This window comes from Artemia sp. Qi Xiang Cuo, chromosome 15 (genome assembly GCF_049724085.1).
Source record: "Artemia sp. Qi Xiang Cuo chromosome 15, ASM4972408v1, whole genome shotgun sequence".
Classification (NCBI taxonomy): Eukaryota; Metazoa; Arthropoda; class Branchiopoda; order Anostraca; family Artemiidae; genus Artemia; species Artemia sp. Qi Xiang Cuo.
Window position 1 is genome coordinate 48,501,767 of NC_142808.1, and position 26,955 is coordinate 48,528,721.

Below are 26,955 nucleotides of genomic sequence, written 5' to 3' on the forward strand. Positions count from 1 at the left end.
GGTTCGAAACAATCACCCCTGGGGAAAAAAAAATAAAAAACAACACTCATCCGGGATTCTTCTTTTGGCAAAAATTACAAAATTCGAAATTTTTGTAGACAGGAGCTCAAAATATATGTAGATAGGTGGATTCAGATTTTAAATATTCTACAAATCTGAGGCCAATATCATGTAAAACATGTAAAACACAAATTAGAATCTTTACATGTTCAACCTCCTTGGAATTGATTGTTTTTTAAAGTCGTGATATATATTCCTGTCAAGATCATTCATAAAAAAGTTCTGTTTTATGGTCAAAAAAAGAAGAAAATCAGACATCACTAAACATTAAAGCAGTTTTATATCTCATTTTTTTTCAGATGAATCAGACCTTTCCTAAACGCTGAGTAATAAAATTCGTGTTGGAAATCTTTAAACTTTATGAATTTAGATAAAGAATTTTGAACAGAAGTCTTTTGGGGGATTACAGCTAAAAAGGGCATGGGAAGGAGACAGCTTTTCTCGACATATTGTAGATAAGTCTTCTTGTAAAACTGGATGCACATAGTAACTTTTGAGATTTTAGTTGAAGATGCCCCTAAAAAATCCCGAAAGAAGTGACGGCTGATACCATCAATCGTTCCTTAGAAATGTATTTCTAATATTGATATACCTATTGATGGTAATTCCTTTTCACAACCAATAAAGGAAAAAGTGTTTTTTGATTGTGTTTGGCATTCTCCTCGACATTTCTTTAAAGTTTGACCTAAATACTCCAAGCTTTTTTGGATATCCAGGATCAAACATGCCCACTTTTGTTGATAAAATAAAAACCTTGTGTGTTAAAGATGGGCAACTTGTATAACTCACAGCCCTTGCACCAGGGGCTGGGGGTTTTGAACCCTGTATGCATAGTTATTTACCTTAGGGCTGTTTTAAATAAAATAGCTATCTCAAAACTGTGATCACATGCATTTGGAAAAAAAAACAGAGGATGGAAGGGGGAAGCAGGTTTCCCTCCGATTACTTCTGATTCTTAAAAAGTGAACTAGAACTTTCGATTTCAAATCGAATGAGCCTCCTCCAAAGTTTATACGACCATCTCTTTAGTAAAAAAACCTTATATTTTAACAATGGGCAACATGTATAACTTACAGCCCTTGTCCCGAGGGCTGCGAGGGGTTTTGTCAAACACGAAGGCATTGTTTTTCGGCCTTTGGATTATATTGAACTAAATGGCTATGTCAAAACTTTGACATAGGATGCATAGGCTGCATTTGGGGGAAAAAAAGCGTGGAGAGACGGGTTGGCCTATGATCATTTTTGATTCTTAAAAAAGGCAATAGAACTTTCAATTTCCAATAGAAAGCCCCCTCCGAAGTTTAAGCGACCACCCCTTCCATATGAAATGCGTCTGGTAAAAAATTATAATAAGTAATAAACCATTGAAGCCTTACGGCTCTTTAGTATACGCAACGCTATAGCTTTGCATCTTGTACAATTCTGTTCCATGTACTTACTACGTTGTTGTTTGTCGGTGTTTTTTGAGTAGTTCAGAATTAAGCAGGGGCCACGAATAAGTTTAGTTTTGCATCGTTAGTAAATTCTAATTACCCCAGCTTAAACTTATCTTATTTTTCCACCAATGGAAAGTTTTATGGCAGTCATTAGGGGAAACCTAAAACAAAGTAATTATAAGGCAACCATATCCTCACTACGCCCCTTTTAAGTGCCCTCCCCCGGACACCCGATCAGAATTATAGGAGAGCCATTTTGTTCAAGATAGCTGAAAATTCCAATAACTATAGTTCTGGGGATGACAAGACCTCCCCCAACCCTTGGGTAAGGGCTGAAGCTAATACAATTTGCTCATTGTTTGCATTTGTGATTTGGAAAGGGGGGAGGGCATGTTTGATTCTTGGTTTTAAAAAAGGGTAAGAGTATTAAGGTAAAGTTCTTATGGAATCTTAAGGGGAGTATCAAGCTAAATCCCAAAACAGCATGTTCATGTAACCTGTAAAAAGGGCATACCAGCAATATCTCAAAATAGTTTAGGGTAATCAATCGAAATTTACAGGATACGATGAGTGGAAAAATCAACCGACCAAAAAGGAAAATGTGTATGCTAATACTACTACTACTACTACGACTACTACTAAAGTTAAGAGTACTAAGGGGTTATAAAGGTACAAAAGGGTATATCAGCAATACCGAAAATATAATTACGAACTGTTTTGAGTATTATGTTGGAACTTTCAAGTATATTGATGCGGATGTTGAACTAACCAAAAGACACTATGTACATACTGCTAATACTAATAATGCTACTACGACGACTGGCCCTTTTTCAGGGCCCCTTCCTATCTTTAACAGAGACAAGTCCAGATTGCCTATTCCCTCTCAATTCATCAACATGCCAGAACAAGATATTACTAGTATGCTTTATGGCTGCATCTTCCACATCTTTGGCAATTTCATCCATGGCCTCCACTTCACACCTCCTTAATTCACATTTATATGCTTTCTCCGCTCTATTTTACATTCCTCTTATTTTCATATGATTTATCCCTCAAATAATTCTTGTAAAGGCCCCTCCTTCTCTCTATTAATTATAAAGCATTTTCACCAATATTCCTAGCTGCGTTTATAATTTTCTTCCCTAAGAGACCATCAGCGACTTCACAAACTATTTTCATAAAATTATTCCATCCATGTACAACATTGTCAAGTTTTAAACTCTCCACTTTAGTGTCTAACTATTCCTGGAAAATTTCTCTCAAATCCTTATCTTGAAGTCTATCAGAGTCGACAACAAAACAGAGCTTTTTTCTGAATCTTCTTGAGAGGCATTTATATCATGACTTTAAAAAACATACAATTCCAACAAGGTTGAACATGTAGAGATTAAGACTTGTATTTTACCCCTTAATATTGCCTCATATTTGTGTAGAATACTGAAAAACTGAGTACGGAAGATCACTTGCACAATGCTTCAGTTGCACGGGGGTTCAATTGCTCGGAGAGTCCAGTTACACGGGGTTTCAGTTAACTGAGGCTGAGTCGCACGGGGGTTCAGTTGCACGAGGGCTCAGTTACACGGTGTTCAGTTGCAAGAGGGTTCAGTTACATGGGAGTTCAGTTGTACGGGGGTTCAGTTGCACGGAGGTTCAGTTGCGATGGAACTGAAAGTAAAGTGCAGTACAGAACTATTTTTTATGTAGCCTACACAAAATAATTCCAAATATTTTAAAACACATATTTGCATTTTTTCAGGCCAGCAAACAGCATGGGGAATGGGACAGATTCTCCTCTTAAAGATTAGACCCGAAGGGTGGCCGACTCTCAGAAAGCATTTACACCAGGTGGCGCGTGCCAAAAGCGCCAAACGTGGCGTAACTGTGCCAAGAGTGGCGGAATACAGTTGGTCACACCTGGCATAGCCACGACGATACTGAGATGTACGCCAGATGTGGGAAGTCAGCCATCCCTCACCCCACCTCTCCTCCCACAGCAGAGGCGTCAATTGGTCAAATTTTATTTGCAATTGATTAAAAAACACATTCTTGAATTTTCACTGAAAAAAGAAACAACATCAGAATTAAACTCCTGGATTTTGAAAAACACATTTTGCCCCCTCCGCCATATTTTCAGGAATTTGAACCCCTGCCAACAGAAAAATTATAATTGTTTAAATATATCCACCTTTGCGTGATTTCTCGACCTGCTTAACACCCTTCTAAGAAAAGCTTCTATATACCCTTCCCCCCAGGTCAATTCTGTTCGCACCAAGCGCGTGCAGAGGGATGGAGACATAGTACACAAGGGACGGGGTTAGATAAATAATAGCTTTCTCTGATATTTTAAGGAGAGTAATTGAAGAAGGTGAATGCAAATGTGCAGGATATGATCTGCTAGTGGCTACGAAAAAAACAAGAAAATAGTCGTTGTTGCGAAAAACATAAAAATTGAAAAAAAAAATCCAAAACTTATGGATGGGGGGGGGGAGGCTCTAACAATAAAATAGAAACAGTAAACTGTTTTTAAATGAAATAATATGTGTGTTAAATTTCGTATACATTTTCTGTGTTTCACTCAAACAAAGAAATTTGTTTGTTGAAACCTTTTTTATTTATTTTTCTTTTTATATTTTTCGTTATTTATTTATTATTTATTATATATTTTTATTTCTTTTTATTCATCAGCAAAATAGCTATTCCCCTCAAAGGCTGTCTTCTATTGATGGGGAACAAAACCACGAACAAAGGCATTTTTAAACCATTTTTTTTTTTTTTTTTTCTCCTAGACGCGTCTCTATGGCCCTATATTTTTAGGGGGTGATTCACCCTCATATAACCCCTTGCATGCAGTAGTAAAATAAAAAAAAAACAGTATCTATTTTTAAACGTGACGCTGGCCTTCTGGATGAGTTTTCCTGTATCAACGGAAATATTCAAAACACGTGCATTCAGAAAACGTCTGCCTTCAGCACAATCGCATCACTTCACGCAATAGCCCAATTCAACCACAAGTGATAGTAAATAACTAGATTGTCATTGAAGCTTTAATCGTACTAGGTTGAGTGATCTTGAATAAGTTGAAATTAAATATGTAACATTAATTAGACCCGTTTTATTTCAGAAAAAGATATTAAAAGGAACCAGCAGCACCAATTCATTAAAATGCAAAGAGAAATGCAATATTTTTTCCAATCATTTTTAAATATAAATACTAAAAAAAACAAGATCCAGTAGGCCTATAATGGCGCAACCCAACAAAAAAAATAACAGGCTCAAGGACTCATCAATAGCTTATTTTAAACTAAAATTACATGACAAAAATAAATACATAAATTTTGATAATATACATAGAATTTGATTCGTCATCATCCTGAATTCTTGGCTTAACCTCTGTTAGGTAATGACTTCAGGACTCTATCAAAACTATACACGTATCAGGCATCAGGCAACTCTCCTCCTCCAGCCCAGTATATTTAAAGCTTCCCTCTTTAAACCCTCCCAAGAAGTTATAACTTCACTTATATCCTTCCTTACGACCTCCTTCCAAGTAATTCGAGGAGGACGCGCTTTTCGCTTAACCTAAGATGGTTGGCCAGAAACACAGTATATAAATATTATACAGTTTGATCGCCCCCAATGTCACCCATTATAAAAACCCGGACCGAGATGCGAGTGCTCCAGATAGCGTAAAAACATAAGCGACATTAGATCTTTTCAAGGGTAGACAAGTCAGATTTCTCTTGAACGCGAAACTTGGCTTTAACGATGGAACACTAAATTTTGGATAAACTAATTTTAAACTAATTTATTCCAATGCAAATATGAAAATCGTTAATTAGTTGTGCAATGTTATTATTAGATGTTTATGGGAATTAAAAGTAGGTTTCGAAGTCTAGAGTTGGTTTCAGCATTTTGAGAAAGTTTTTGCCAAAATACGTGTTCCAGGGTAATAGGACTGCTGATGGCGGATCAAATGAGAGGAGCTATTTGCATGCGCTAATGAAAGAGAATGTGGGAGGAGCTGTTTGTTCGCACCGAGAATGAAGAGCCAGAAATCATCTGCGGTGAACTTACTGCTAATTATCTTTATACAGTGGCCAGAAAGCACAATTTTCCACAATATGTCATCTTTTATTCACAGAAGGTGTTCTAGCGTAAAAAGATAAACGCCTTTAAAACGCTTGAAAAGTCCCTTTTAAACGTCTAAAAGTTTTCAAAAAATAGCTTTAAAACGTCTGAAAGAAAAATCTATTTTTTTGGTAAAATTGTAAAATTAAGCATCTCGTTAAAAAAAAAAAATCAGTAAAAGGTCTGAAATAATCGTCTTTTCACTCCGTAAAACTGTAATATTCAGCTGTTAGTAATAATAATAAAAAAAAACATCTGTTCTTTTTATAGAACTGCAATATTCAGCTTTTCGAAAATATATACATCTCTAAAACATCTGTTCTTTCTGTAAAACTAAAAGTTCTTTTTTTTTCGTAAAAACAACGTCTTTTCCTTTGTAGCATATCAAATTTATCTGGAACGCAGTTGCTTAGCCTAAGGCAATAACAACATGACTGGTGAAACTTACACTGAGCAAAAGCCATAGCTTGAAGGTGTGAAGTGCTAATAATGTGGTCATAGTATCCATCAGCAGTGGGATGTAGACAAACTTTGTCTTCAAAATCAAAATGAGTCAACGCGCGTTCATACTTATCACTCATCTCCCAAATGGTAAAATTGATTCTGAAAAAAATAAAGATATAGTTAAAATATAAAGATAAAACTCAAAACGTAAGTCTAAAAATACAATTGATTGTAGAAAACCTAAAAAAAGAATAAAAACTATATTCGAAGAATGCAAGATAATACAACTACTGCTAGCAACTCATTGCAGCGCCAAGCTTCCTGGGACCAACACAGCTGCGAACGTTGTACACAGCTGCCAACACAGATAACAGCTGCGAACGCTCTTCCGCCACCCCAGTTTATTCAAACCTTCAGGAAGAACATTGCTACAAAAACCAAGTTTAGATTAATAGGGGATACGTTCGGAGGCTTTTCCTTGCGCGAAGAGTGTGAAGACACAAAAATGTTCATTTCTAACCAATTAGTTTTTCGTTCTTCTCATGAAGAGGATTCCTTCTTATGTACAGACTCATGTTTTTGATTATGTAGGTGAATATTTTATTTTGGGCTTCGAAATTTAATAATAATGACTACCCCCCCCGCCTCCCACACACAAACACCCTAAAAAACCCATAAATTTTGTACTATTATTTCTTATATTTCCCCCATAGTTCATCAATTCTTGGCGGAGTATTTTCTAAGTTATGGAGGATTGTAGCTGGTAGATATGGAGTTAGTGCATAATTGACGATTTGTACTCAGGTTTTTCTCATCTATTTTATTAGCTGTTTTCCTAACGTAATAGTTTTAGCGAGTAATAAATCCTCCACCAGTACCATGTATATTCGGATGTGCTATCATGCCATCTACATTACTTTAATGATATTCCCGAGTACTGAAATTAGCAAGTTTTCCCTGTTTCCAGGTATAATCGAGGATCTCACTCACCAGGCCCCCAGAAGCCAACATAGTTGCGCATGCTCCTCCTCTACGTCAACCTACTCCAACCCGAAAACTGTATAAGATTAAAGGAGAATAAAAAAGGAAAGATAAAATAATAAAGAAAAGAAAGAGAAAGCAATAAGAGATTACAACGCAGCGATCAGAACAGTGCAGTGACCAGACAAGAACTAGATACATTAAAAAAAAATGTTTTCATTCGTTGATTTTTTTTAAATTGCAAAGATGTTTCTTAGATTTGGCAGAAGAAACAGAAATTTAGTGTAAGCAACTTCAAGTAAGGTAATTTGGAAAATATTAAAGCCGCCACCGATTGGGGGTGTGGCTGTAGCCACTCTTTCCATTTAACTACGCTTCAGCAAGCGATGAAAAAGATACAACGCACGCATAATACCAAAGGAAAAGGAGAACTTACACAGTGAAATTCCTGTGATACTCATTTGAGGGTTAAAACAATGTACATCCATAAATGTAAAAAAAAAATCTGAATGTTATGTTACTGTTTGTTTTTCTGTTCTAGTGCTTCTTATTTGTTGGTCATAAAGAACTTGTCATTCGAGGAATTTGTCACAAGTATGGTCTATTCTAGCTATGATGAGCTATTCCATTGGTTCGTCCTCTTTCTGAGTACTCCTCCTTTGTTGCTCGCAAAAAGTGCTTCTAATTTCTTCCTCACTTTCATACTTGCCATTACGAGCATTTAAGAGTTAATATTAGCATCTTCACGTTTAGGTCAGAAACTTTTCAGATCACCCTCGTATCACAGGTATGGTAGACAATTCCGGTAAAATTCTGGACAAGCTACTTTTGATTATGTTGGAAAAGGGTTAGGTAAGGAAAATGAAACTTTCAGTAATAAATCTAGGGCCAAAAACCTACTCCAGGAAGGTATTGCTGAGCTAATATCTTAACCCTCTTCTGATTTCTAAGTCTTAGAAATTTGTCTACTTGACAGGTTACAAAGGCGACAAACAGGTGACAAAAAACATTACACTTTAATTTTTAGTTTCTTTTTTATGGTTTTAGTTTTGAAATGCAATTCCTGTTATTTCACTAGAATTTTAAGCCATATCAATATGTTTTTTTTTTAATTTAAGAAATGTATTAGCAGATCTTTGAAACCTCCTAAATTGGGATTCAGCAAAGTTGTGAAGCTGAAAATATTTTTCTTGTACTTCATTTAAACAGGAGATCTATTTTGCAAGGTTTCACTTTATAACGCAAAGATTTTTAAATGTCATCAAAGGTCAGTGTCCTTCAGAGGGAGAATGAGTGGAGGTATGTACTTCAAAATACCTTCCCAAGAAATACTTTAGTCACTAGATCCATCCCTGAAAGTTTCATTTTTCTAACCACACCACTTTCCAAGATAACAAAATTAGCTTGTCCAGAATTTTAGTGACCATTCCCTTCGTCTGTTATTTTTATATGTGCTTCTCCTTCCTTGCTCATAAAGAACTTGCCATTCCAGAAATTCATAGCAAATATGGCCCATTCGACTTATGTTCATACTATCTGTCCATTTGTTCATACTATTTTTGAATGCTTCTCCATTGCTAATCATTGAGAGATTTGCCATTCCAGTTATTCATTACAAGTTATCTATTCTTTTCCTTTTCTTCATTGACTCCTAGTAATTATTCTGAAATTTCTATCATTCAAAATTTTTATCTAGGAACTCCTAGTCCTTAGAAATTCATTCTATTTTTTTTATTTTTTTTAATGTTTAAAACTAAGTCCAATGGAAAAGACAAGTACAGAGGGGAACACATGCGAATAATCTGATGCTTATAATCATTTGGTAATTTTATTTTTATTAAGATAAACAGATGGCGTAGTTGACAGTAAGTACAAGCAAATTTGATCCTGAGTTTTGCTTTATGCAGAAGAGTTATTTCAAGATGCCGTGAATGCTAATAAATTTTGTTAGTAAACGATTTTTTTTTTAATTTGGCCAAAGGCCGTACCCAGGGGGGTAGGGGGGCTTGAACCCCCTCCCCCGAAATGTTGGTCTGATTTGTCAAAACTTAACCAAAATGGAAATAAACAAATTTTTTATGCATTTTTTGTGTAAGCCCCCCCCCCGAAAAAAAATCTTTGAGTAAATCCCCCCCCCGAAAAAAATGGGTCTGGCCTTGATTTGGCCTGACCAAGTTTTGGAGACATGGAGGGTGCTAATCAAGATTTTGCCCCGGGCGCAAGAGAGACCAGAGTTGCCACTGCCACCCCTCCAAAAAAATAGATATGAGTTAAGTTAAATAGCTAAACGAAAAGCTACGTTGGAAGCCAAAATAGTTCTCTAAAGACAATTAATAGGTAGAGTATGGTTATAAATAAGTAATTAATTAATTAATAATTATATTAATTGTAATAATAATTAATATGTAATAAATATGATTAATAAATGAAACTAAACAACAAAAATTAATATAGTAAATAATCAATTTAATAATAAATAATAAATAATTTTTAAAGATAATTAATAGGCAAATGCTGATAGAGCTTGAAAGTAAGTCAAATGAAAAAATGAAACTTAAATAAAGACAAAACAAAATGAAAATGAATAATGAAAATCACTCAAAATGAAAAAAAAAATCAAAATGAGTCTTAAAATGGTTCTTTCACACTACTGCGTCGAACCTTCCACATGCATAACTTACGACTTTGTAAGTAAGGTAGGCACAGCCAAGTAGTATCGAGCTTTTTACGTTACGTAAACTTTGCGTTTTACGTTACAAGCTTTTGACGTTACGTCAGATGGAATTTTACATTCCGTAAACTTACGTTAGCTTATAGAAAATCCCCATAGTCACAACAAAAAGTAAGTTCCAGACGAGCAAATTATAACATTTGAAAATAAATTAATGAACTTTTTCTAGTAATGCTTGATCAGAGTATGACTCTGCATCTCCATTCCACATTTTTTTTTTTTTAAATTAGTTTGTTTATGATGGTTTTAGACAATGATTATGGCTTTATTCCAGGCTGCCAACCGTAGTTACTTGACTTTAAATATAGTAGGTACTCGAAGTGACATCCACCTGGAAGAATTGTGAAGTAACTACTGACTTATTTGGTTTGTAAGTGTATAATCTTCATGAGTTTCAATTGTATTTATAATTCTTTCAGTTTAATCTAGTCTAATAATTTGTTTCAATATGTTTCAAGCAGATATTAATAGCAATGATAATAATGATGCACAGTTACTTCACTAAAATGCTTGTTAACTATCTTTAGTAAAGGTTACTAGAAAAGTGAATCCAAAGTTACTTTTCTGTTGTTCCAGCTGCTAGAAAACGTAAGCTGGAATGAAAAGCTTTACTTTTTTGCAACTTTTAGTTGAATCTGGAAAGCATTGACAACTTTATGGATTTCTACGATAGCCTAAGGTGAAAGGTTATACGTATCACAACTTGATCAATTAGCAAATGGAATTAAGTTAGCAGTCTGACAGCAACTTAAACTTTGTTTAGAAATTATCTTTCTAATCCCCCTCCTAAAGGAAATTACGTTGGTATTCTGACAGCCGCTAAAACTTTGTTTAGAAATAATCCCTTAATTCCTCCTCCTGTATTACTTCTAATAGTCCTCCTATAGGAATCCAAGGCAGCTCCAAGGCAGAATCCAAGGCAGAATCCAAGGCATAACTGATAAAATCAAGAACTATATTTCCAGTATCTCTATTTCTAAAGTAAAACAAGAGTTATTTGAAATCAGGGTTGTGGAGTTGGCAATTTTGACAACTCCGGAGCCATAGTTGATAGTTTATGAAAGTTCGGGTATTTTTTTGTGGAGTGGGTAGTTTCTCTATAGGTATTTTTTGAGCAAGTGGCTAGGGCTCGGATTCCTGATATTTCGTAAATTTATGATCTGAGGCAGGACATCTTCACTTCCTGCCTTTAATGCCATCTACTTTTTTTCGGAACTATGATGCAAAAAAATTAAAATGAGAAAGAAGCGGCAGCAAATTTTTCAAGACCACAACAAGCTTATTGTTTAATATTTTATATCGATTTTATATGAACTAAAAATTATAATTTCTAACTTAACAAAGTAAAATTAATTAATTTAATTATATATAAGGTTAATTAAATTAGTTTATTAATATTAAATTAATAAAATAAAATTAACAAAAAGACTTACTTTAAATAATTAAAAATTACAAATTCTAATAACAAAACACTGATTTGCGATGAAACTAATTTGTAATGAAATCAATAATATTAAGTCTAGAAAAGGCCAAATAATTCTATTAACAAACTGATACAATTCTGGAATCAAATGCATTTAAAACGCATTCCAGGAATGATTGCTGGCTCGAAAAATTCATTTTTTTACACTTGTGTGCCTCGTTCGCTTTTTTTTAACAGTGACCTAATCTAAAAGCGTGTACTGTCGTTTAATAAAGACTACTATGAATCTTGCGATGGTACAGACCGTATGATAAAACAATACCGAGCCTAGAAGAGGTGAAAAAATTCCTCTAACATACTGATAAAATTCTGCAACTGTAGTGAGGTTTTCTTCCTTGAGAACTAAATCTGAAGTCACATCCGCATAGTCAATTTTCAGCAGCTCAGAAATCTTCTTTCTTATTACTTTGAAGAAATGTTGTGATTCATGAAACTAAAAGAAAATAGAAAGTTCAACTCATGGTCTAGCATAAATAACTAATTACCTTCACAAGAAACACCTAGGCAGTGCTTGAGTTTCATGTGCCACAGTAAAGAAAAGACCAGAATTGGTTATGAAAAAAGAATAAGGGATTCTTCAAGACTCAGAACCAGCTTTGACATTGTGAAAAATCCCAGATTCTTAAAATGGTTTGTATATTTACATATATATATATATATATATATATATATATATATATATATATATATATATATATATATATATATATATATATATATATATATATATATATATATATATATATATATATATATATATATATATATATATATATATATATATATATATATATATATATATATATATATATATATATATATATATATATATATATATATATATAATATATAAATATATAATATATATATATATATATATATATATATATATATATATATATATATATATATATATATATATATATATATATATATATATATATATATATATATATATATATATATATATATATATATATATATATATATATATATATATATATATATATATATATATATATATATATATATATATATATATATATATATATATATATATATATATATATATATATATATACATATATATATATATATATATAATATATATATATATATATATATATATATATATATATACATTTAAAAAAATATATAATTTTAAAAAGGCACCTCTTCTAATTTAAGGTCCATTTGGACGCCATCAATTCAGTGGACGCCATCATCATAATTATTGAGCAAATTTGTAGCCACTAAAAAAAAGACGGCAACGTTTTCTTCTTGTTGTTGTAAATTATTTGTTTATGTAGTTATCTGATTGAAAAAAAAGTAAGTTTTGAAGTGAATAAAATTTGTAGAGACTACTTATATTACATTCATATTACATTTTTGAATTTAGAAAGTTATCACACAAAATAATTCACCTTTGATTACCCTTTATGGTTTTGGTTACATATTCAAAAGGATTAAAACATGACTGTAGTAAACATTGGTATACAAATTCAATATTCTGATTTTTAGATGCAAAATTGTTATTGGTGTTATTGCATCCGCAAATATCTACTAGCCATCCTTTTGTGTTGCAAGGTGTGCAGACCTAAATCTACACAGAAAAAAGAAACAACTCAAACCGAGATAGCTTAATTGTACTCCATATTTAATTGAGGTATTTAATCAATGAAATGATAAAGTCTATAGCTTAAATGTCCAACAAAATAATATCTCTTCCCCCCCCCCAAAAAAAAAACGAATAAAATGGAGACCATGATTACTAAGCCGGTCTAATTTACAAGATTAATAGTTCAAAGTTTAAAACTGTCATTATTAAACATAAACTGGTTGCTAACATATGTCCAACCATTGGGGGAGAGTGGGGGCAGCATGAGAATTTATATTGAAGTACTGAGAAAACTAACACAAAAGCACTTGCGTCTTTTCCCCTGGATGCATCTTAATTCAGTTCATACCTGAAAACTTGAATTTTGTAACATTTTCTCTTTGGTTGCTCCAAAATTATGACGTTTTAAGGGAAGTGTCATGCTTTTATAAGTGTTGCCATGTTAGACCATAGAAATTAATAAGCAAAAGCATTAATTATGTTTTTATTTTCAATTTATTTATATATGTATTTAAATTATTTTTCATTGTGATATCAGTTGTTCTTTTGATGTATGTATTATTATGAAGTAGGTTTTACTATTATTTTTTTGTGCGTGTGTGTCTGTGTGTTCTCTGAAGTGTTATAATGTTTAGCATGACAGGCTTTGTACAGCTTACCACATTTGGTATTAATAAATAAAATTAAGTTAAATTTGATGATAGTTTTCATCTGCAATGATATTTGTTTATTTATTTTATAACCCATCAAAAATACAAGGCATGACGAAGGAGTATAACATAAAGAAAGGAAATGAAAAAAAGAACACACAAAAACAGGAGAAAATATTTACAAACTAAAACTCTAACAAACAAAACAATTCAGAAAACTAAGCCACTCCAAGGCTGATAAACCTCTTTAAATGGATCATACAAATAAATACCATATAAAAATGATAATAACCCAGCAAAAAATAAAGAAACTAGCATTCAAACAAAAAATCTTCCAAGGATGGTTTGACGGATAGTCAGTAAGCTTGGGAAAAACCTTATATGCAGCATCAAAAGCATCCGGCAAGCTGTATCTCTCCTGTAGTCTACCATTTCTAATCCAAGGAGGAACCCGAATAAGGAACTTTAAATATTTGAAATAAACCCTCCTTCCATGGTCTACCACTCCTATATGATGATATTTTAACATTCAAACATCAGCGGTGGGTTTATTTTGAAGACACAATTACCCTTCAAAAGCTGTTTGGTGGTATTTATTTTTATCTTATTTTTCTGCTGATTTTCAGCCACATTTCTTTTTTGTTTTTAAATAAATGCACACTAATATCAAAAACTTCATATCTCCATGTTGAATTCCCTAAATTCCCATGTTGATGTTGAATTCTCATTAAAAATTGAATTCCCAACTTTTCCTAATTTCTAAACAAACACATGGGCAAGTAAGTATCCACTTAATTACCTTAAAAATCAGATTTTTTTTCACTGTCCCTGGTCCTTCAACAAATACATGGGGTTTAAGCAGAACGAGCCTCTATATAGTATACTTTTTATAAAGAAAACATCTTAGCCGTTCTATTCTATGGCCCAAGATTGGACCACCATCCCTGTTTGTATAAGAGTATTTGCAAGAATACAGATGTTTATAAGTCTTGACATTTTGAAGGGTAAGGAATCCATAGGCCTACTTAGGTTTGAAGTCCTTAGCACTTTAGTAATGTATGAAAAAATCACCTTTTATACTGAACACACAGATCAATATGCAGAAATTTATTTTAGGGTAAACCAAAATTTGAAAAACATGTGAATTGTAAGAAAACAATGAATATTATCAAAGACTTTAAGATTTGATAATGTGGAAGATGGTTGGAATAATTTTAGAAAAATAATTTGCGAAGTTGCTGAAGGTGTCGTAGAGAAGAAAGCTAGGACTGCAGCTAAGAATATTAGTGAAAAAGTTTTATGTTTAATAGAAAGGGGAAAGGACTTGTACAAGAATTATCTGAGTGATAGATAATATGAAAACAAAATGAATGTAAAGGAAGTGGAGAAAGCATTAAAATAAAAACTAAGGAGGTGCAAAGTGGAGGCCATGGATAAAATTGCCGAGGATCTGGAGGATACAGCTAGTCGGCATAATAGTAAAATATTGTACTGGCATGTCAATAAATTGAGAGGGAGTAGTCAATCTGGACTTGGCCAAGTTAAAGATAGGAATGGGGCCACAATTAGCGATAAGGAAAGAATTAAAGAGAGATGGGCAGAAAATTTTGAGAATTGGCTAAACCGAGATAGAGTTGTAGGAAAAGATATAGAGGAAAATGAAAAAATTTGTGACACCTTGGATGTGAAGTATTATTTGTTTTGCGAGGAAGAATTAACGACAGTACTAAAAGGATTAAAAAATAATAAGGCACCAGGTGCTGATAAGGTAGTAAATGAGTTTCTTAAATATGGTGGCTCTGAGGTAAGAAATAAGTTACTGAAGATTATGAATATGATTTTTGAAACAGGGAAAGTACCAAATGATTTTAGGAAAACCTTAATTGAGCCAATTTATAAGAAAGGTAATAAAAGTGAGTGTGGTAATTATCGACGCATTAGTCTGGTCTCTGTACGTAGCAAATAACTTAGTAATATGATACTTTTTAGACAGAGAGATGCTGTAGACAAAGTTTTAAGAGAAATACAGTGCGGTTTTAAAAAAGGTAGAGGATGCATCGACCAAATTTTCACTCTTAGGTTAATAATTGAGAAGTGCCTGAATTGTCAGGCACTAGATTATGAGCAAGCGTTCGATTCTGTTGATAGAAGAGGTTTAGCAAAGATTTTATTCTTGTATGGTATACCAGACAAATACATTAAAGTGATTAGTGTTATGTATGAGAATAACACTGCTGCAGTTAGGGGAGGAAATGAGGGTAGCAGCTGTTTTTGTATTAAATCAGGAGTTAACCAGGGTTATGTTCTATCCCCCTTTATATGGATAATTTTGATGGACTTTGTATTAAGGAGCACAGGAAAGGCAATGGGAGACTACGGAATGAGATGGGGAGGAAAAAGTCTCCTGGACTTAGATTACGCTGATGATTTCAGCACTCAGAGGAAAGTGTGAGCAAAATGAATGAACTTTTAGAGGTTTTGCGAGTTCAGGGTGCTAGAATAGGTTTGAAAATTAATGTTAAGAAGACTAGGTCACTAAGGCTATGAATAAGTGAAGATGAAAATGTAATGTTGGGTAATAAGAAGATTGATGCAGGGGGCAGCTTCACTTACCTGGGTATTATTATTAGTAAAGACGGTAGGAGCAGTGAAGATGTTAGAAGTAGAATAGCCAAGGCCCAGGGTGTTTTTTTACAATTAAAAAAGTTTGGAAGAAAAGGAAGATAAGTCTGCAAACCAAGATTAGAATATTAGAACATACAGTGATGACAGTAGTCAAATATGGCTCTGAAGCATGGGCGCTTCGAAAAGCGGATAAAGATTTGCTAGATGTTTTCCAGAGTAATTGCTTAAGGATTGTTCTGGGTCCCCAGCTGACTGACCGTATTTCAAACAATAGGCTGTAGGATAAATGTGGTTCAGTACCGCTCTCTAGGGCTATAATGAAAGGCCAAAGATTGTTCTTTTCGGCCAACCGTATAGGGCTAAACGAAAAGCAGGTCGTCCTCGTCTACGGTGAGAGGACGTCATAAAGGAAAATTTAAAGGAAATGGGAACTTCGTGGGAGGGTGTAAAAAGGGAAGCTTTGAATAGATTGGGATGGAGGAGCATGCGTAGCTGTGGTGGCCTCAGGCGGCTTGGTGCTGTGGTGAGTTGTTAGTAATAGTAGTAGTGGTTTCTCACCATTTTGAGACTGTTCTTTGTGATATATGTCACTAGACATGGAGAAGCAGTGAGTTTATACATTTTAACAAATATGATGATTGGCTTACAAAATTACTGTGTCATTGACAATTTTTTGTTTGTTTTTATTTAAATTTTATATATTAGAACTTTATTTTTTGTGATATATGTCACTAAACATCAAGAAACAGTGATTTTGAATATTTTTAGCAAATATTGTAATTGGTTTGTAAAAATACTATTCCAGATTTACTGTACCATTGTAAATTTTATAAGTGTGGCCGTGTTATGTTACTGTGGTACTGTGGTTTATGTTATTGTGGTATTGTACAATTATAAGCGTTTTTTGTAACATATGCCACTAAACATGGGGAAACAGTGACTTTACATAAACTTAACAAATACTGTAGTTGGCTTATAAAAATGAACAACAGATGTAAGCAAATTAAATCCAAGCACACTTTTTAACATGTAATTACAGAAAACAGTAATAGGCTTTATTTCACACAACATGCTCTTTTCAAACCACAGATTATATAATTAGCAGTATGATCATTCTCTATCTCACCCATTATAAAAACCCGGACCGGGGTGCGAGTGCTCCGGAGAACGTTTTTGCAGATATAAACATAGGCGAAGTCAGATTAGCGGGAATGCTGGTTAGTCTGTTTCCGTCTGTTTCCATCAAAGTGCATTGAAACAAGTGGGAAGGAGTGCAGAGTGCAAAGTGCATTGAAACAGAAATAAGTGGGAGGAGCTTTTTGTTCACGAAGACCAGAAATGATCTGCGATAAGCTTACTGGGTATATTCTGTCTAATGTGTTTCAAACTGACTAAATGATGTTAGCATAGTACCATTTATATCAGCAAGTACAGCAGTAGCAACTTTCAAGGGGAAAATCCATTTACAAAGAGTGCAATCCCAGTTATAACCAATAACACTTGTCATTTTTGCAAATAGGCTATAGCATACTGTAAATAATTTGTGTAAATAATCTGTAAAAGTTGAAAATTTGCATATATTGCAGCCTAATGCTTTTGATGTTTGTTTAAGACAAGACCACACCATGTGAGGCCATCCTGATGTTACAGGGTTCATGAAGGAGTTTTTTTTTTGTATGTTATGGACATTTTAAAATATTGCAAGATTAGGTTTTTACTTTGAGCTAAAGAGGAATGACAAACTTAGAAATTATTACTATAGTTTGACAGGCACAAGGCTCACTATCTCAATGGCTGGAGGGCTCACTTGCTCAACTCATATTTTTTTATGTCTTTTACCAAGTAGTACAAACAACCGTTCAAGTCACATGCTTCCAAAAAGAATTGTCCCCTATTACTAATTCTTTTTAGTTGCTTAAATGGTATTTTCTAATTTGTGAAAACAACTCAACGCCCACTGTTCCAAAGAGGGAAGGGACAACAAGTAACATAAATAGATTACAGAAGCAGTCCACAAACAAAAACAAAAAATTATCCTAAAACATTATTTCCATGGAACAGATAAAGTCACTTAAAACTTAACTAAGGCTCCAAGTTTCAGAGACAATCATAACAACATGAGCACTTGTTCTAGATAGTATCTGGCTCAACCGAAAGTAGAGGAATATTCTAATGTGGTACTTGTATGATATAGCCCCTACCTAATATTCTTCTAGTATGTTTTCTCTGGTGCTCAATCCTAATGAAATATACCAATGTATGATAAAAATAATTTTAAAAAAAAATTTACTTTAGAAAAAAATTTAGGCTATATATTTGCAAAATAGAGGGAGGGGTAAAGTGTAGCGGATCTGCATGCCTAATGTGTTAGGTAAAATTATTCTGCATATCATGAAGTAAGAATTGTTTTCTAACTCCATACTGTCAAAATACTTTACAGTCACATCTTGTTATGAAATAGGAATTGAGAAGAATTGTACATATCAATGAGTAGCCAAAAATATAAGCTATGCATCAATACAATTATTATTAAAATTATTCAAGATCAAACACTTGAAATTATTAGGTCATTGACTTACCTAGGAGGATCTCTTTGGAAATACCAATTATTCTATTTTGATGTATATATCCTTTCAGTGTTTCAATTTTATTCACATATCAACAGAAAGTTGAATGTGTTCTGATTCTAAAAATCTAATTTTTAATGCTTGATATTTCTTCTATAAATCATAATCTTTTAAATGTAATTTTTCTTTTCAACTCCTTGTCAAAACAGGGACCATATTTTGAATTTATGATGACAAATTATTAGTGAAAGTTTCGCCAAGAAGGTATATGAAAGGCAGGGGTCTTGTTACTATACTCTCATTGAGTCATGCTGTAGTAAAATAGGGGCACTCCAAAAACATATCTCTATTTTTCTGGAATGTCAAAGAGAAATAGTCTTTCCCAAAAAGAATTCTTTTAATCTATACATAGGCTACCTTAAAGGTCACTTCAGGTTCACATTAAACTTGAAAAATCCTTTCTTGAGGCCATTTTCATTGAAAAATGTCTTTTTTATGCAATTTCACTGCAAAAATGACAAATTTACTTACCTTAGATTTTGAAAACACAGTTTGCCTCTAACCCCAAATTTTGTGAACTGATAGGCAACTTATTCAAAAAACCTCAACAAATACAAAATAGAGAAACATATCAGTTAGGGCTATGTATGAGGCCATCAGGAGGTAGGGGCCTCCTGAGACTCATTTTATTAGGGGGCAATCTTTGTAAATTTTACCAAACTGCTATCTGATTTATGCCACATTTTCTGCAGAAATCAAGAATTTTGCTAAATTTCATCTTATTTTGAAAAATTTCACCAAATTCCAAAAAAGTTGGGGAGGCCTCTATTTTTTCAGTAAAGTGCAAATTTTGTTCTGGCCTTGGGAAGGCATAGGGATTTTGCGCCCAAATTATGTTAATTTCTGCTCTTCTGAGGTTGACTCGGTTATTTACTGCAATTTTGTTCGTTTTTGGTTTCATTTATTTATCGATGCTGATTTGTAGTAGTTTCGCGCTTGGTAGATTATTTGATTTATTAAATTATTTTGGGTCAATTCTTGTTTAATGGAGTTATTTACTTTTATTTGAAAATCTTATTTTGTGCAAGGAATTTATTAAATTAATTTCTGTTTGTTTTACAATGACATAGTCTTTTCAGGGAAAAAGAAAATAACACTTTAAATCTTTTCGTTTTTTAAGACTTTATAGTTTGGCCTGCTATTTGTATGCTGGAGAAACATTTTCAGCAATTTTTAACAACATACACCCTTTTAAAAATCTGGACACAAAATAGTACTCTTTAATTCAGTTTCATACCTCCTCTAGTTGACCTGAAATGGAAAACTTGATACCATTCGCAAAAAAAAATCTCTTTACTTTCTTTGATAGCTTGGAAACACTTACACTATTTTGATTTGGTTAAATTTTAAGAGCAGAAGTAGCCCCGAAAGTTTGAACATAATACCCTCAGTCGTTCTTGGGAAACTGCTGAGATGCCTTATTGGGAATTGGCACTATCACAATTCATTTTGATTTAATCTTAAGAAAACAATTAGTTTATAAACATAATTGGTAAATGGGCGGGGGGTCGTGGTTGGGTGGTAGTCGAAGGGGGATTAATTGCCCTCCAATCACTTTAGACTATTAAAAAGGGCACTAGCCCTTTGAATTTTAAATCGAATCAACCCTTTTTCAAGTTACTATGACAAAGATTTCAATGAAAACCTTATATGCCCCCACGGCATAACTTATAACCCTTGCCCTGAGGTTTGTGGGGGAGCGTTCTCCTCAAAAATATATTTTTTATCTTGAAATCAACTACGCTGAACAAAATGGCTATCTCAAAATTTTATTGGATGTGTTTGGGGATGTGATGGGCGTAGGGAGGGGGGGGCTAGTTGCCCTCCAATCACTTTTGACTATTAAAAAGGGTACTAGCCCTTTAAATTTCCCATTCAAATGAGCTTTTTTTTTAAGTTTCTATGACAAAGTCTTCTATAAAAACCTTATACGCCCCCAGGGCATAACTTAAAACCCTTGCCCTGAGGGCTGTGGGGGAGTATCCTCCTCAAAAACATATTTTCTATAAGGAAATCAGCTATGCTGAATAAAATGGCTATCTCAAAATTTTGATTGGATGTGTTTGGGGGAATGATGGGCGTGGGGGGGGGGGCTAGGGGCCCTTCGGTCATTATCAATTATTAAAAAGGGCACTAGCCCCTTGAATTTCCAATCGGATGAGCCTTTTTTGAAGTTTCGAAGACAACGCCTTCTATAAAAACCTTATATGCCCCCAGGGCAAAACTTAAATCCCTTGCCCTGAGGGTTGTGGGGGAGTTACCTCCTCAAAAAAATATTTTATATCTGTAAATCAACTATGCTGAACAAAATGGCTATCTCAAACTTTTGATTGGATGCGTTTGGGGGAATGATGGGCGTGAGGGGGGGGGCTAGTTGCCCTCCAATCACTTTCGACTATTTAAAAGGCACTAGCCCTTTCAATTTCCAATCGGATGAGCCTGTTTTGAAGTTTCTACAACAATGCCTTCTATAAAAACCTTATATGCCCCCAAGGGCATAACTTAAAACCTTTGCCTAGAGGGTCATGGGGGAGTGTCCTCCTCAAAAACATATTTTCGATCAGGAAATCAACTTTGCTGAACAAAATGGATATCTCAAAATTGTGATTGGATGTGTTTAGGGGCATGATAGGCGTGGAGGGGGGGGGGCTACTTGCACTCCAGTCACTTTTGACTATTAAAAAGGGTACTAGCCCTTTGAATTTCAAATCGAATGAGCCTGTTTTGAAGTTTCCACGACAACGCCTTCTATAAAAACCTCATATGCCCCCAGGGCATAACTTAAAACCCTTGCCCTGAGGGTTGGTGGGGAGTGTCCTCCTCAAAAATATATTTTCTATCTGGAAATCAACTATGCTGAACAAAAGGGCTATCTCAAAATTTCGATTCGATTTTTTTGGGGGAATGATGGGCGTGGGGGGGGGCTAGTTGCCCTCCAATCACTTTCAACTAGTAAAAATGGCGGTAACTCTTTGAATTCCCAATCGAATGAGGTTTTCAATTCTCTACGATAAAACTTTCAATAAAAAGCTCATATACCCCTAGGTCATAACTTATAACTGTTGCCTTGTGGGCTGTGGGGGAGTGCCCTCCTCATAAACCTATTTTCTATTTGAAAATCAATTACGCAGAACAAAATGACTATCACGAACTTGTTATTGGATGTGTTTGGGGATTGATGGGCGTGGGGGGGCTAGTTGCCCTCCAATCACTTTTGACTATTAAAATGGGAACTAGAACTCTTTATTTCCAATCGAATGAGCCCCTTTTGAAGTTTCTACGACGACCCCTTCCATATGAAGTGTCCTGCTCTAAAGTAAAAAATAATAAATGATACATTGTTCCAACATTGTTCTTATATGCCCTCAGAGCACAAGTTAAAACCCTTGCCCCGAGTGTTGTGGGGGAGTGTCCTCCTCAAAAAGATATTTTCGATCTGGAAATCAACTACGGTGAACAAAATGGGCTATCTCAAAATTTTGATTGGATGTGTTTGGGGGAATTATGGGCGTGGGGGTCTAGTTGCCCTTCAATCACTTACAACTATTAAACAAGGGACTAGCCCTTTGAATTTCCAATTGGATAAGCCTGTTTTGAAGTTTCTATAACAATTCCTTCTATAAAAAATTTATATGTCCCTAAGGGCATAACTTAAAACCCTTGCCCTGAGGGTTGTGGGGGAGTGTCCTCCTCAAAAACATATTTTCTATCAGTAAATCAACTATGCTGAACAAAACGGCTATCTCAAAATTTTGATTGGATGTGTTTGGGGTAATGATAAGCGTGGGGGGGCTAGTTGCCCTCCAATCCCTTTTGACTATTAAAAAGGGCAGTAGCCCTTTGAATTTCAAATCAAATGAGCCTGTTTTGAAGTTTCTGCAACAGTACCTTCTATAAAAAACCATATATGCCCCCAGGGCATAACTTACAACTCTTGCCCTGAGGGTTGTGGGGGAGTGTCCTCCTCAAAAACATAATTTGTATATGGAAATCAACTACGCTAAACAAAATAGCAATCTCACAATTTTGATTGGATGTGTTTGTGGGAATGATGGGCATGGGGGGAGAGGGGGCTAGTTGCCCTCCAATCACTGTTGACTCTTAAAAAGGGCACTAGCCCTTTGAATTTCAAATCAAATGAGCCTGTTTTGAAGTTTCTACGGCAACGCCTTCTATAAAAACCTTATATGCCCCCAGGGCATAACTTAAAACCTTTGCCCTTAGGGTTGTGGGGAAGTGACCTCCTCAAAAACATATTTTCTATCTGTAAATCAACTATGCTGAACAAAACGGCTATCACAAAATTTTGATTGGATGTGTTTGGGGTAATGATAAGCGTGGGGAGGGGGGGGGGCTAGTTGCCCTCCAATCACTTTTGACTATTAAAAAGGGCAGTAGTTCTTTGAATTTCAAATCAAATGAGCCTGTTTTGAAGTTTCTGCAACAATGCCTTCTATAAAAACCATAGATGCCCCCAGAGCATAACTTAAAACTCTTGCCCTAAGGGTCGTGGGGGAGCGTCCTCCTCAAAAACATATTTTCTATCTGGAAATCAACTATGCTGAACAAAAGGCCTATCTCAAAATTGGGTATGGTTGGGCTTGTGGTAAGGAGGGGCAGGGGGGGGAGAGGGGGCTAGTTGCCCTCCAATCACTGTTGACTATTAAAAAGGGCACTAGCCCTTTGAATTTCAAATCAAATGAGCCTGTTTTGAAGTTTCTATGGCAATGCCTTCTATAAAAACCTTATATGCCCCCAGAGCATAACTTAAAACCTTTGCCCTAAGGGTTGTGGGGGATTGACCTCCTCAAAAACATATTTTCTATCTGGAAATCAACTATGCTGAAAATGGCTATCTCAAAATTTTGATTGGATGTGTTTGTGGGAATGATGGGCGTGGGGGGGCTAGTTGCCCTTGAATCACTTTTGACTATTAAAAAGGGCACTAGCCCTTGGAATTTCCAATCGAATGAGCCCCTTTCGAAGTTTCTATGACAACACCTTCTATAAAAACCTTGTATGCCCCCAGGGCATAACTTAAAACCCTTGCCCTGAGGGTTGTGGGGGAGTGTTCTCCTCAAAAACATATTTTCTATCTGGAAATCAACTATGCTGAACAAAATGGCTATCTCAAAACTTTGATTGGATGTGTTTGGGGTAATAATGGGCGTGGGGGGGGGGGTGGCTAGTTGCCCTCCAATCACTTTTGACTATTAAAAAGGGCACTAGCCCTTTGAATTTCAAATCAAATGAGCCTGTTTTGAAGTTTCTGCAACAGCACCTTCTATAAAAACCATATATGCCCCCAGGGCATAACTTACAACTCTTGCCCTGAGGGTTGTGGGGGAGTGTCCTCCTCAAAAACATATTTTCTCTCTGGACATCAGCTATGCTGAGCAAAATGGCTATCTCAAAATTTTCATTAGATGTGTTTGGGGGAATGATGGGCATGGGGGGAGGGGGCTAGATGCCCTCCAATCACTGTTGACTATTAAAAAGGGCACTAGCCCTTTGAATTTCAAATCAAATGAGCCTGTTTTGAAGTTTCTATGGCAATGCCTTCTATAAAAACCTTATATGCCCCCAGAGCATAACCTAAAACCTTTGCCCTCAGGGTTGTGGGGGATTGTCCTCCTCAAACACATATTTTCTATCTGGAAATCAACTGTGCTGAACAAAATAGCTATCTCAAAATTTTGATTGGATGTATTTGGGGGAGGGGTGCAAAATAGGTTGATCCAATAAACTTACATTAGGAGCAAGTTTAATTGGTAAATATTTACCAAATCATATTATTGAGTTACAACTAAAGTGAATATACCACTTGTTGCCTTTTTTTGTGCTCTTTACAAATATAATAATCATTTTTGTCAGAAATTAATTTTAGCCCCCACCCCTATATATACCAATTCAGGGTATATATTTGCACATTAGGGGGGTGGGGGTTAATTTTATTTCTGATGTAAATGAGAGGTAAATTTAAACTTTCCCCCATCCCCCCAATGTGCAAATATATACCCTGAATTGGTATATATAGAGGTGGGGGCTAAAATTCATTTTGGTAAAGTTCTACCAAATCATATTATTGAGTTAGGAATAAAGTGAATACACCATTTGATGCCTTTTTTTTATGCTGATTGCAAATATAATAATCATTTCTATTGGAAATGAATTTCAGCTCTCCCCCTCCTATATAAGCCAATTCAGGGTTCGGTTCGGTTTTAGAAATATATACCCTAAATTGACATATATAGGGTGGGGGGCTGAAATTCATTTCCGATAGAAATGATTACTATATTTGTAATCAGCATAAAAAAAGGCATTGAGTGGTATATTCACTTTATGTGTAAGTCAATAATATGATTTGGTAAAACTTTACCTTCATTTCTGAAGAAAATGATTATTATATTTGTAAAGAGCATAAAAAAGGCATTGAGTGGTATATTCACTTTAGTTGCAACTCAATAATATGATTTGGTAAATATTTACCATTTAATTAACACAAACTTGAGTTAACTAAGTAAATTAGGTAAACTATATTTACCTGATTTGGTAAATATTTACCATTTAATTAACGCAAACTTGAGTAAACTAAGTAAACTACACTACTATAGACTACGCTATGGGGGGGGGGGTGCCCCCTCTGGATCTGCCACTGGTTCACCTTGTCTCTAAGTCAGTAATGAAGTCATCTATATAAGCTATTTACTATTTGTGTTGATTTGTAAACTGAATGGTATTACTCTTTTGTTATTAGCCTAGGCATAAAGCATTTCATCAGATGGAGCACTGAATGGGGAACCACATGGTATCTTTATGTTTGTTCTTTCTAAATTATACCTTATAATATCAATTTATTGAATATATTGTCTGAGAAGTATTTAGCCTACCAACCCTTTGCAGACTTCATTAGTATGATTTGGCCTGATGTAAATCAATGGCCATGGCATATCCAGCCTGGCCTAAATTAGAAAACATAGTTGAAATAATTTACATGAACTGATAAAATCCGACAAAGAGCATCATTTTCTTCTGGTATTTTTCGTCTGTAAAAACCAACAGATTCCAAATATTTATCAAAACTCTCTGTTTCTGACTTCATCATGCCTTTGGATTTTAAGTTTCAGCATTGACACGGAAATGAGTCATATTAGCAGAGTTGCCATGACGACAAGCGTGGAAAGCTAAACTTCTCAGGAAAATGTAACACCAGACAGAAAAAAATTGATCACCAAAAATCGTAAAATGGTGTCTAAAAAAAGGTTTGTGACTGTATCTCAGCTTTAATTCTAAAACAGATAAACTAACACGATTTCAATTATTTCTATTATATGTGTTTCTGTGGTATTTGAATAACAGCTTTTTAGTTCAACAAAATTTGCTAGATATATTCCATAGAAATTGCCTTCGGGATTGTTTGGGTACCCGGTTGACTGACTGTATTTCAAACAGCAAGTTGTGCTAAAAGTTTGGTTCGATCTCGTTTTCTAAGGCTGTAATGAAAGAAAGATTAATATGGCTAGGGCACGCTCTGCGAATGAATGATGACATATTGCCGAAGATTATCCTTTTCGGACAGCCGTATAGGGCTGAGTGGAAAGCAGGTCATCCACGGCTGGTGTGGTAGGATGTCTTAAAGAAAGATTTAAGGAAAACGGGAACTTCCTGGGAGGGTGTACAGAAGGAAGCTTTGAAAAGATTAGGATGGAGGAAGAGCATGAGTAGCTATGTTGGCCTCAAGTGGCTTGGGGCTGCAGTGAGTTGTTAGTAGTAGTAGTAGTAGCCGTAGTTAAACATATAAGGAGTCGAATTACTAAGAAAATTTTTACTAGCCGTAAATTTTGTCGATTTATCCTTAATAGATCACGATAATCGAAAAACTAAAAAATCGATAAGAAAAAAGGTACTGAAAAACATATTAAACTGAATAAAAAATGCTTTTCTGAAGCCCCTGACAAACTTAAAATAATCATGGATCAAAATTAGTTTCTTCGCTCTGTATGATTCCAAAGTGGATCGATCTACTGAAAAAACCATTCCAACGCAGCTGCATTCTATCTTTGAGGCATAAATAATACTTTTATGACCTAAGCTACTATAAATTGCATCTTAAACCAATGATTTTCCGAAAGGCCGCAAAGGGGCACATAACTTCACCCAAGTCCAAACAGT

The 26,955-nt window shown here is 34.7% G+C and overlaps 1 protein-coding gene across 2 annotated transcripts; it reads right to left on the reverse strand.

Annotated features, from left to right (window-relative positions):
- Window positions 1-1,946: 1,946 nt before the first annotated feature.
- LOC148943769 (uncharacterized) lies at window positions 1,947-25,898 on the reverse strand. 2 transcript variants are annotated; one of them, XM_089101011.1, is made up of 4 exons: window positions 25,778-25,898; window positions 11,563-11,696; window positions 6,073-6,227; window positions 1,947-3,161 (listed from the first exon to the last, which is right to left on the reverse strand). In XM_089101011.1, exons 1-4 carry the CDS (start codon window positions 25,886-25,888, stop codon window positions 3,115-3,117), a joined length of 447 nt encoding a protein of 148 aa, XP_088957137.1. In that variant the 5' UTR covers window positions 25,889-25,898; the 3' UTR covers window positions 1,947-3,114. The 2 variants fall into 2 exon arrangements, with proteins under 2 accessions (XP_088957137.1, XP_088957136.1); XM_089101010.1 differs by lacking the exon at window positions 1,947-3,161 and having other exon boundaries at window positions 5,805-6,227.
- Between the last annotated feature and the right edge of the window lie 1,057 nt (window positions 25,899-26,955).

Excerpts from the sequence above, each read along its gene's own strand:
- LOC148943769 (XM_089101010.1), bottom strand. The coding sequence starts at position 25,888 with ATGATGAAGTCAGAAACAGAGAGTTTTGATAAATATTTGGAATCTGTT. Across the intron at positions 11,697-25,777 it reads GTCGGATTTTATCAGTTCAT|TTTCATGAATCACAACATTT; the intron begins GTAAATTATTTC and ends ATTTTCTTTTAG. Across the intron at positions 6,228-11,562 it reads ACAGTTGCAGAATTTTATCA|AATCAATTTTACCATTTGGG; the intron begins GTATGTTAGAGG and ends TATTTTTTTCAG.